Source organism: Ornithorhynchus anatinus, chromosome 3 (genome assembly GCF_004115215.2).
Source record: "Ornithorhynchus anatinus isolate Pmale09 chromosome 3, mOrnAna1.pri.v4, whole genome shotgun sequence".
Taxonomy (NCBI): domain Eukaryota; kingdom Metazoa; phylum Chordata; class Mammalia; order Monotremata; family Ornithorhynchidae; genus Ornithorhynchus; species Ornithorhynchus anatinus.
Window position 1 is genome coordinate 33,803,757 of NC_041730.1, and position 9,796 is coordinate 33,813,552.

At 40.9% G+C, this 9,796-nt stretch overlaps 1 protein-coding gene across 1 annotated transcript in view; it reads left to right on the forward strand.

The window, feature by feature from the left end:
• ZDHHC13 (zinc finger DHHC-type palmitoyltransferase 13) overlaps nt 1-8,932 on the forward strand; it is a 33,443-nt gene extending 24,511 nt beyond the window's left edge. Inside the window, exons 15-17 of the mRNA XM_001506130.5 lie at nt 2,463-2,620; nt 6,058-6,155; nt 8,319-8,932. Coding sequence (XP_001506180.2) covers nt 2,463-2,620; nt 6,058-6,155; nt 8,319-8,457 — 395 coding nt within the window. The 3' untranslated portion in view covers nt 8,458-8,932. The remainder of the gene's footprint in view (nt 1-2,462; nt 2,621-6,057; nt 6,156-8,318) is intronic.
• The last annotated feature ends 864 nt before the right edge of the window (nt 8,933-9,796 follow it).

A 9,796-nucleotide genomic window follows, 5' to 3' on the forward strand; every position in this document is an offset into this window, starting at 1 on the left:
GACTAAACATCTGAAGACAAATATGACTTGTGGTGGTACAAACGTGGCTGAAGGATCATCCTCCTGAGAGTGGAAGTGTGTCGACAGAGTAACTTTACAGTGGGTCAGTCCTAGGCATCAAGTTGTTTAACATTTTCATTGCATGCTCTTTAAATTTGCCAAAGTCAGGAGGCTGGGACTAAAGGGGAAGAGGAGGGAGACCGGGAATGGGAAAATAGAATTTGAAGTGACCTTGGTAATGGGAGAAGTGGTAAGAAACAAATGAAGTTAAGTTGTGCAAATTCAGGGAAATAGATTCACCATGATCAGCCATCTCTAATAAAGGATATCTATAATAATAATAATAGTATTAAGCAATTACTGTGTGCCAGTTACACTCTGCCAAGTGCTAAGTCCTGTCCTATGTGGGGCTCATGGTCTCAATGTCCATTTTACAGATGAGGTAACTGAGGCCCAGAGTAGTGAAGGTCACACAACAGGGTCACAAGCAGACCTGCCGTATGCCCAAGGTTGCACAGCAGACGTGGTGGAGCTGGGATTAGAACCCATGACCTTCTAACTCCTAGGCCTGTGCTCTGTCAACTCCACTATGCTGCTTCTCCAGATGTTCCCTTTTGGGCAATATCAGGATTATCTCTAGTCTCTACCAAATGAAGCAGCCAAAAGACACGAAGATCTCTTCATGTTCTGACTGTCACCTGTTCCCTTCACTCAAAGCTGTTTTTTATTGCTATCTTATTGTTCAGATGGATTTGATGGATCTTCTCGCACTGTTCAATAATTAGCTGTAAAGAGGATGTAAATCACTTGTTTCCCTGATTTGCTGTGGATTATTGCTCTCAGAATGATTCTGTTTATAATACAGGATAGAAGTTGGGAGTGGAGAGAGATGATTTTAAAAAAGCAAACGCTGTAGGTCTCAAGAAGTTTAATACATCTGGAGCAAAATACTAGGGAGTAAAAACATAGTCTGTATCTTTCTTCACCCTGTATAGTCTTTTGTGCTGCTTTGAATAGGATCTATTAAATTGTCGAGGCCATTTGTGAAACCCCAAGGCTAAATATGCAAACCGGTCAAATACTAAATTCACAAGTAGTTGACACATATTCAATGTCCCAATACACTTTAGTCTTTTTTTATTTTTTTTTTCCTTTTTTCTGAGGTTTGAGTTGGAGTTTAGGAGAGCTATCCATAAAGCATGGTCTACCACTTAACAGTAAGAGAGACAGTAGAGCTGTCAGTTCAGATCACCCAGATCTTCCTAGTCACTACATAATTCAACCTCTGGCCTGATTAGTTTCCTTCCTACTCAAGGGTTGTGTGCTTAGTGCAAAGATAGTACCAACTATGCCAAGTGCTTTACTTCTGCTTTATTACCATGGATAAAGTCACACCAATAGCTAGACTATATAGTACCTACACTGTAGCAGTCGGAGTCCTCTGAAGGACAAAGGAATAAGCAGCGCGTGGCTCAGTGGAAAGAGCACAGGCTTTGGAGTCAGAGGTCATGAGTTCGAATCCCAGCTCTGCCACTTGTCAGCTGTGTGACTGGGCAAGTCACTTAACTTCTCTGTGCCTCAGTTACCTCATCTGTAAAATGGGGATTAAGACTGTGAGCCCTACGTGGGACATCCTGATTCCCCTGTGTCTACCCCAGCGGTTAGAACAGTGCTCGGCACATAGTAAGCGCTTAACAAATACCAACATTATTATTATTATTATTATTATTATTAAAGCAAGGTAGCAAAATACAGACAGACCTTTATTAAAGTGAATAACCAATCCTATCAGAATACTGCTCTTTCTTGCAATTTTAGATTAAATAGCACATTTCTCATGAAATGAAACTATTTCAAAAATTCTCACTAATATTTGTGTTAAAATAGCATAGGAAAATTATTTTTGTCTGTCAAATGGTAACTTTGTGGCATGCTGAATTGGCTGATTTGGGGTAGGAGTGGGCGGCAAATTTTATGAATCATTTTTACTTTCATTTCTGTTCATTAGGAGAAACACAATTCTTTCGTTTACTGGCAGGCCTTGATTTAGTAGTTTAATGTTGAGTGGATTTTTTTTGCATTTTGATGTTCAATTTTTCATCTAGATTTTAAAGTAAATTCATTTCTGTCATGAACATGTTTTCATTATAGGTTTTAGCTGGAACACTGTTAGGGAATTGGGGAACATTTGCCTGACAGCACGAGCCATTCGGTTTTGGCATTTTGCAGTAGAGCAAAAAAACCCCAAAAACCCTCCTTGTGCAATTTTGTGCAGCAGTAAATTCTTTAGTTCAAATTTTCCTTAATGCATGAATTTGCGAAAATGCAACCCTCTCATTATGGGAAAACTGGGTGTAATCTAGTACAATTTGACTATCAACTTGCATTTGTATTCTTCATTATTTTTCATTGCAAAAGTGTTTCTTATCCTTTGACATCATTTTATTTATGTATCCTCTCAGATTGGTCAAATCATTGTGCCACTACCTACAAGCAGGATGGAGTGTGGACCTATGTCACTCAAATTGCATCATGCTCTCCTTGGCTTGTCTACATCTTCTTCCTTGTGTCTTTTCATGCTTCGTGGGCATCATTTTTAATCCTAAATCAGCTGTTTCAGGTAATCGCTCTATGTAACCTCTGCACATAGTACTTCCTAATCTAGCCGCTGGGAGGTTTTAGGGTGAAGACATCTTGGCTCTTCCCAATGTCGAGAATGATAGAGGAGGCTATGTTTTCCATTTCAAATTCCTTATTAAATTACTGTAGAGATCAATATCAGTTGGATTTGACCACTTTGTGTGCAGAGTACTGTACTAAGTGCTCGAGAGAGTACAGTACATTTAAGTTGGTAGATGTGTTCCCTTCCCCAAAGGAGCTCTCAGTCCAGGGGGGGAGACAGACAATATAAATAATAAATTATGGATAATTGTGGTTACATAAGTACTGAGGGTGGGGTGCATATCAAGTGCTTAAAGAGTACAGATCCAAGTGCATAGGTGATGTAGAAGAGAGAAAAAGTTGAGGAAGAAGAGGCTTAATTGGGAAGGACTCTTGGATCAGATGTGACTTTAATAAGGCTTTGAAAGTGAGGAGAGTGGTGGTCTGACATGTATGCAGGAGATGGGGTTTCAGGTCAGAGGAGGATATGGGAAGGGAGTCAGTGGAAAAATAGACATGATTGAGGTACAGTGAGCAAGCTGGCTGTAGAGGAGTGAAGTGTGCAAGCTGGACTCTAGGTCGGGGGGGGGCGAGCGAATTGAGTGCTTTTGCGATAGTGAGGTGTACATCCCCTTAATTCTGTTTATTGTGACTAAGTTGTCTTGTTTTTGTCCATCTGTCTCCCCCGATTAGACTGTAAGCCCGTCGATGGGCAGGGATTGTCTCTATCTGTTGCCGAATTGTACATTCCAAGTGCTTAGTACAGTGCTCTGCACATAATAAGCACTCAATAAATACTACTGAATAGTGTTGATGTTGCATCTGAAGGAATGGGCTTGGGTTTGGTTTAAATTGTTAGTCTGACAGGCATTAATGACTCCGTGGTTCAGAGCAACTGGAGGCTAGGCTATTACAAGCCTCTTCCACCTACCCACTCAGCTCCCTTCAGCTCCTGCCATCCTTAATATCTCCTAAACCAATTTTCACAGCCTATTCATATCCCTCCAACTATCTCTTAAGCCTAGTTTTCTGTTGCTTGGCCTCGCTTGGAACATAGAGATGCCAGGCTGTGAACTCCATGGTCCTACTTAGCATGCTTCCTGAAGGGTCCCAAGCACAACTGTGATTCAATTGGCTAAGCTTATGTCTCTGACCTGACCCCAAGCCATAGACAGTTCATGACCAGAATTACTCATAATTGTATCCTAAGTGTCATCATGGTATTAAGAAACTTCTTCCTTCCTTCTCCCAATGACTCGAGGTCAGTTTTGATTGCCGTTTGTCCATGAACCTTCCTAAATAGAGCTCAGAAGGTTATATTGAGCCCCACAACTAGGTTTTTCCTCATTCTAATGCTACATTTTTGACATACATTGACCTGAAGAAGTTGAACATCGCACTTCTTTGGGTCACTGGATATGAAAGTGGAATGTCACTGTTAGCATTTGAATTTAGAATATTATTTAGATTCCCACTATTATAGTTCTAAGTTTTTGCATCGATAGGATTTTTGAAGGTTTTAGGATAGTTTGACCTGGTTGTAAGTTAGACACCTTAAGAGGAACATTTACTGGTGGGCAGTTAGTACACTGCTGCCCTGATTAATGGAAGTATACAGTGAATACACAAACTTATGGGTCCTGACTTTGGGCAGGTTGAAAAATAGGGGTTTGTAGGTTTTTACAGAAATTTATAATGTGATCACCCTCAGAGCAAATTTCTTGGGATTTTACTTAATAAATATTGATCTAATTCTTTTTTAGTCTCTAAATCAGGAGAATTGAATCTCCTTGACAGTTAAACCATGTCCATATTAAGGCTTTAGAAAATGTAGCCTTTAAAAAAATGGACAAGAACTGTAGATGGTATTACTGCCAGTAGTACACTGAATCAGTCTATCAGTGTTATTTATTGAGCACTTACAGTGTGCAGAGGAGGGTAGCAAGTGCCTGGAAAAGTAAATTACAGTAGAGTTGGGAGACACTTGCCTTGCCCACAGGAGCTTACAGTCTAGAGGGATAGACGTATTAACATTAATTATGGATATGTTATACATGTGTGTGTATATATGCATATATATGTACATATATATACATATATGTATATACATATATATATATAAAGAGAGATTACATGAAGTGCTGTGGGGCTGAGGGAAAGGAGACTATCAAGTGCTTGAAAGGGACAAGTGCATAAGCAACACAGAAAGAAAAGCAGGGCTCCATGACAAATCACCTGGTAATGGGGTCCCCTGTCTGTGGATATTTCTGCTCACTTGGAGGTGGCGGTGGGCATTATTTTCTTTTTAAATTAAAAAAATTCCCCAGCCCTAGGAAGCCAGCTTGCTATCCTCTTCTCCCTGCCTCTTCCCACCTGTTTCTTCTTTGTCCGTTTTCATGGCACTGTGCCCTAAGTAGCTGGGATGACACCAGACAGCCCAAGCCTTTGTGGGAGATATGGTAAGCCTGGTGTCTTCTACCCTTCCTGGAACTTCCTCCTTGTTTCCCTCTGTGGTGTTGTGCCCCAAGGAGACGGGGCTGTGGGAGTGGAGAAGCAACAGCCCTAGGCTCCAAACCCCTCCAATAGTAGGGACAGTGGGGCTGGGAATGGGGAAAGGATATTGATTTTTATTTTTTAGAAGCATTCTCTCCATCTCCCAGTGTTTGTGTCCCACTGTGATCTCGCTATTACTTGGGAACAGGGGGATTTTAATAAAGCTTCTGCTGAGGCACTATGGCACTGGTTTCAAACCTCTCTTACAGCAGGTTTCATGGATCTGGGAATGGAAAAGAATACAAATTCTCTCCATCTCTAATAAAGTTTTATTAAAATTTCCATATCCTGTCAGCAGGAAGGCTCCGGCTCCAAATCCCCCTTTAGTACTAATTTTGATTTTTCAGAATCATTCCCTCCATCTCTAGTAAAGTTTCAGATCCTATTGGCAAGGACCAATCAAAAAATGAGGCTCAGGTCGGGGGTAACCAATCAAAAGTGGCATCTTGTAACCTTTCTATACATTAAACCTTTCAGCTGGGTGAAGGAAGATCAGATAGGGGCGCCAGGGACAGCCATTTTGTAATCAGACAAAATTTAAGCAATCTGCACCTCTGTTGTGTACCCAAAGGGAGAAAAGGAAATGAAGGAGTAGTCAGGTAAGACCTCTTGGAAGAGATGTGATTTTAGTGGGGCTTGAAGACAAGGAAAGCCCCCTTTAGTGGTGATGTTCTGTAATTCATTAAATACATTAAACATCATATGAAATTTCTAATTCTTGCCCTGGTCCTCTTATTCAAGTTTTTGCTTTTTCTAAGTCAGGATCTAGGGGTGAGGGTGGGTAGTTCTTCTTTTCCAGTGTTTAAATTTCATGTAATCTGTAAATGTTCATTTCATTTTCAGATTGCATTTCTAGGGTTAACTGCTCATGAGAGATCCAGCCTGCTGAAGCAGAGCAAACACATGAAGCATCCTTTCTCCCTTAGGAAAACCCCCTACAAGTAAGTGTACTTGCCAAAATGCTTTCAATAGACCGAGGTATTGGCTCCAGTGTGGAACAGGTAACCCAGAATCCAGGAACCTAACATCCCAGCCCAAGACTCCGTCACTTTATAGATACCCAGGAAGGATGTCACACTAAAAAAGCAAGCTGTGGTCCTGGCTGCTCAGAGCAGTGAGCAAATCTGTGCTGCTGAATTCAGCACAAATTACAAGTGATTCTGGAAGCCTTGCAGGGAGAGAAACCTGTCCAGTCAAGTCACATGGCCACAAGGTGTGAGGTCATCATGAGATAAATAATTATTCAGCTGAAAAGCCTGGCATAAACCTTTCAGGGGAAAGGGCATGGTCGTGAGTTTTGCCAAGATTCCTAACCTGGCTCCCCACCTCAGCACAGCTCTTTTATCTCTCTGATTAATTTTCTTTTTTGTGACAGAAAAAAGGGTAGCTTTGTTTACCCCCAAGCTCCTCCAGGGAAGTGGTTAAATGAAGAGTAGATTATTCTTGGGTTGAGATGAATTCTTGATGGTGTGGCAGAAAGTCTGCTGTCCTTTGGAATGAAAGATCAAGCTTTGAAGCTTATCTTTGTACCTCACACATCAGTCTCTAAGGCGGGGAATGCAGCAGAGGTGACTCAAGCTGCTGGGGGTGTTGGATGCTCGCCACTTATCTCATGAGCAGGCTCTTTAGAGCTGCGTAATAGTACAAGATGAAACTGTCAGACCTTTTGACAAGGTAATCAGGAGCAGAGAGGCAGCTATAATGTGTACCCAGGGAGGAGAGAAATTGACTTAATTTGGAGAAAGGTAGTTCATGGAGGGGTGGGGGGAGATGAACAAAGCTTGTGATAACTGCTTCACACTGATCAGGGTGCCTCAGAGTTGATTAGGAGGAAAGATTTCTTGGCACTAACTGGGTGGTCACAAGAATAGCAAACAAGCAGTCTATTTAAAGAGTAGTCTGGGACTGGGGAATGAAGATTTCTTCATTAGTTTTTTGGGATGTTGCTAGGACTCATGCAGTAGTGAGAAATCTACTCAGACACTGAGAATAGACATAGTTGCTGTGGACAGTTATTGACAGATGGCATTACTAAGGCTAAATATGAAATACTCTTTCCCTTATCCCTAATGTTTCGGCTTAAAAATCTGAAACTCCAGTCACGTGGCCCTGAACTGATTAGCCTTTGGTGGTTGCTGAAATCTCTCACCCCATAAAAGCTATATATTAACCTGCCTTTTAGTGTCACTCCACTAACTAGTTGGTTCCATAATAAACAGTTATATATCTATTTGCTGACATCCTCTCCTAGCCAGTCAAATCCTCCCCTCCCGTAAACCTAAGGCTTGCCCATTTCATGGATGGATTTGGAGCAAGGGAGAACCAGAAGACAAAAGTTAGGAGAAACAGGACTAGCCCAGCACTGGAGATGAACCAGGGCAGGCCTAGCCAGCCATGGAGAAGCCTGCAGACACCTGAAGAGGGAAAGAAATCCAGTATGTCTCTTTCTGAAAGAAATGGTGATTTACTAATAACAGTAGTGTCTGTTAAGGGTTTACTTCATGCCAAGTTCTGTATTTTCCCTGTGTCTCTTTTCTCGCTCTGTTGGACTGTGAGCCCCTTGTGGGAGCTCAAAGTCTGAAGGTAGGAGAACAGGTGTTTAGTTCCCATTTTACAAATGAAGGAACCGAACCATAGAGAAGTTAGGTGCCTTGCCTAAGGTCACAGCAGGGAAGTGGTGGCACTGGAATTGGAACTCAGGGCCTCTGATTTCCAGACCTGTGCTCTTTCCATGAAATTCATTCATTCAATTGTATTTATTGAGCACTTACTGTGTGCAGAGCACTGTACTAAGCACTTCTGCTGTTTCATTGATTTTGAATTATTTTTATAAGCTTCCTATTTAGTTTGTCACTTTCATTTCAGCCTTTTGTGTCTAAGGCATAATTTTCAATGGTTTCACATTTTTTAAAACATGTATTCTGAAATAATGACACAATACAATTGGAATCAGTGCCTTTTAGAAAATGTTTTTCATGTATCCCCATCAGTACTGTTATGTGAAAAATGTTTTCTTTAGAGCCATCCCCCATTCTCCATATTATCCCCCTATGCTCATTAATATAATTACATATGTGTTTTTTTCCCTCCTCTTCTCTTTGTAGCCATGGATTTACCCAGAACCTTGCTGACTTTTTTCAGTGCAGATGCTTTGGCTTGTTTAAACCTAGTGCAGTAGATTGGACCACACAACAAACTGTATTACTTCACCCAGCAAAAGAGAAAGTCTTGCGTTCCGTATGAAGACAAGTGATATAAAATTCTTTATTTTTTATATTTTTGCCTTTGGGATGAAAACCGAAAATGCAATAGAATAAATAAACTGCAACAAAGACAGGATGACATAGTAGCTGGTTCTTTTACCTTTTGGATGAACATAGGAACCATACTTTACCATTTATAACATCTCACTGTTGGAGTCTTAACCGGCTGGGCTTCTATAAGCCAGTTTTAGAAGATCCCATTAAACTTTTGATACCTTTTTTGTAATGTGAAAATGCCACAACTAAATATTTTTCTAAAAATATTTAGTGACTATAGATAAAATAGAATATTTTAAATATTATGTTGGTTATTTTAAAATAGTTTTATTAAAATGAATCTGTAATTTTTGATAAATTATTTTTCTTTACTGTGTCTATAAATATGTATAGAATGTTTGGCTGAATATCAGTTATGCTTTCGGATGTAATAAATTGGGTCTTTTATACTTGTAGAATAATTTTGACTTTTAAACTCTCGTGGAATTTTCGTTATGTAAAGTCAGGCTCATAAATCAATCAATAGAATTTATCCAGGGTTAACTGTAGGCAGAGCATTGGACGAAGCACATGAGAAAATACAAGCAATACAGTAGATGTGGTAGACAGGATCCCTGCCCACACTCAAAACCCCCATGAGTCATTCACTGTAAAGATAGTGCTAACGTTCTTGAGCTAGAAAGCAAACACGAACAGAGAAAGAAGATCTCAAAGAGTCCTCTTACCAAAGGAGAACAATTTGCCCATGGCCCTGTGCTGAGTTCTGGTTTAAGGCCACTTCCTCTTCCCCTTCAGCATGGTGGATCAGAGAGCAGGAGAAGGGTTAGGGGAGAAGGCCAGAGAGTGAGAGCAGAGAAGGGGTAGGAACTTGCATGAATGTGGCCTCAGACCAGTATAGTGCATTAGGAGCTAGGCTGCACCATGCTTGAGGGAGGCATCCAGGATTCTAAAAACCCCAGGACATTAATTCTGGAATTTCACTGAGGGGGTGCCCAACCTCTAAGAATTGGTGCTATCTGCCTTGGGGACCTGAGTGAGTCCCAAGGCAGGTGGCTTATTGCTCCAGAGTAATTCCGTTCCTGAAATTCATGATCCAAGATGGGATTGGCTGCAAGGAGTACGTTTAGTTTCTACTGGTTATGAGCATACTTCACTGAAAATACCCACAGGAGGAATGAGTTGTATTCCATGTAGCCACAGTTTCAAAAATAGCCAAGCTTGCACAGAGAAAAACCACTGCTCGTTTTCAAAATACAAACCCCAAAGCCACACGCTAATGGTGTTGCAGCATTAAGCCCATTGTGGGCAGGGAACGTAGCTAC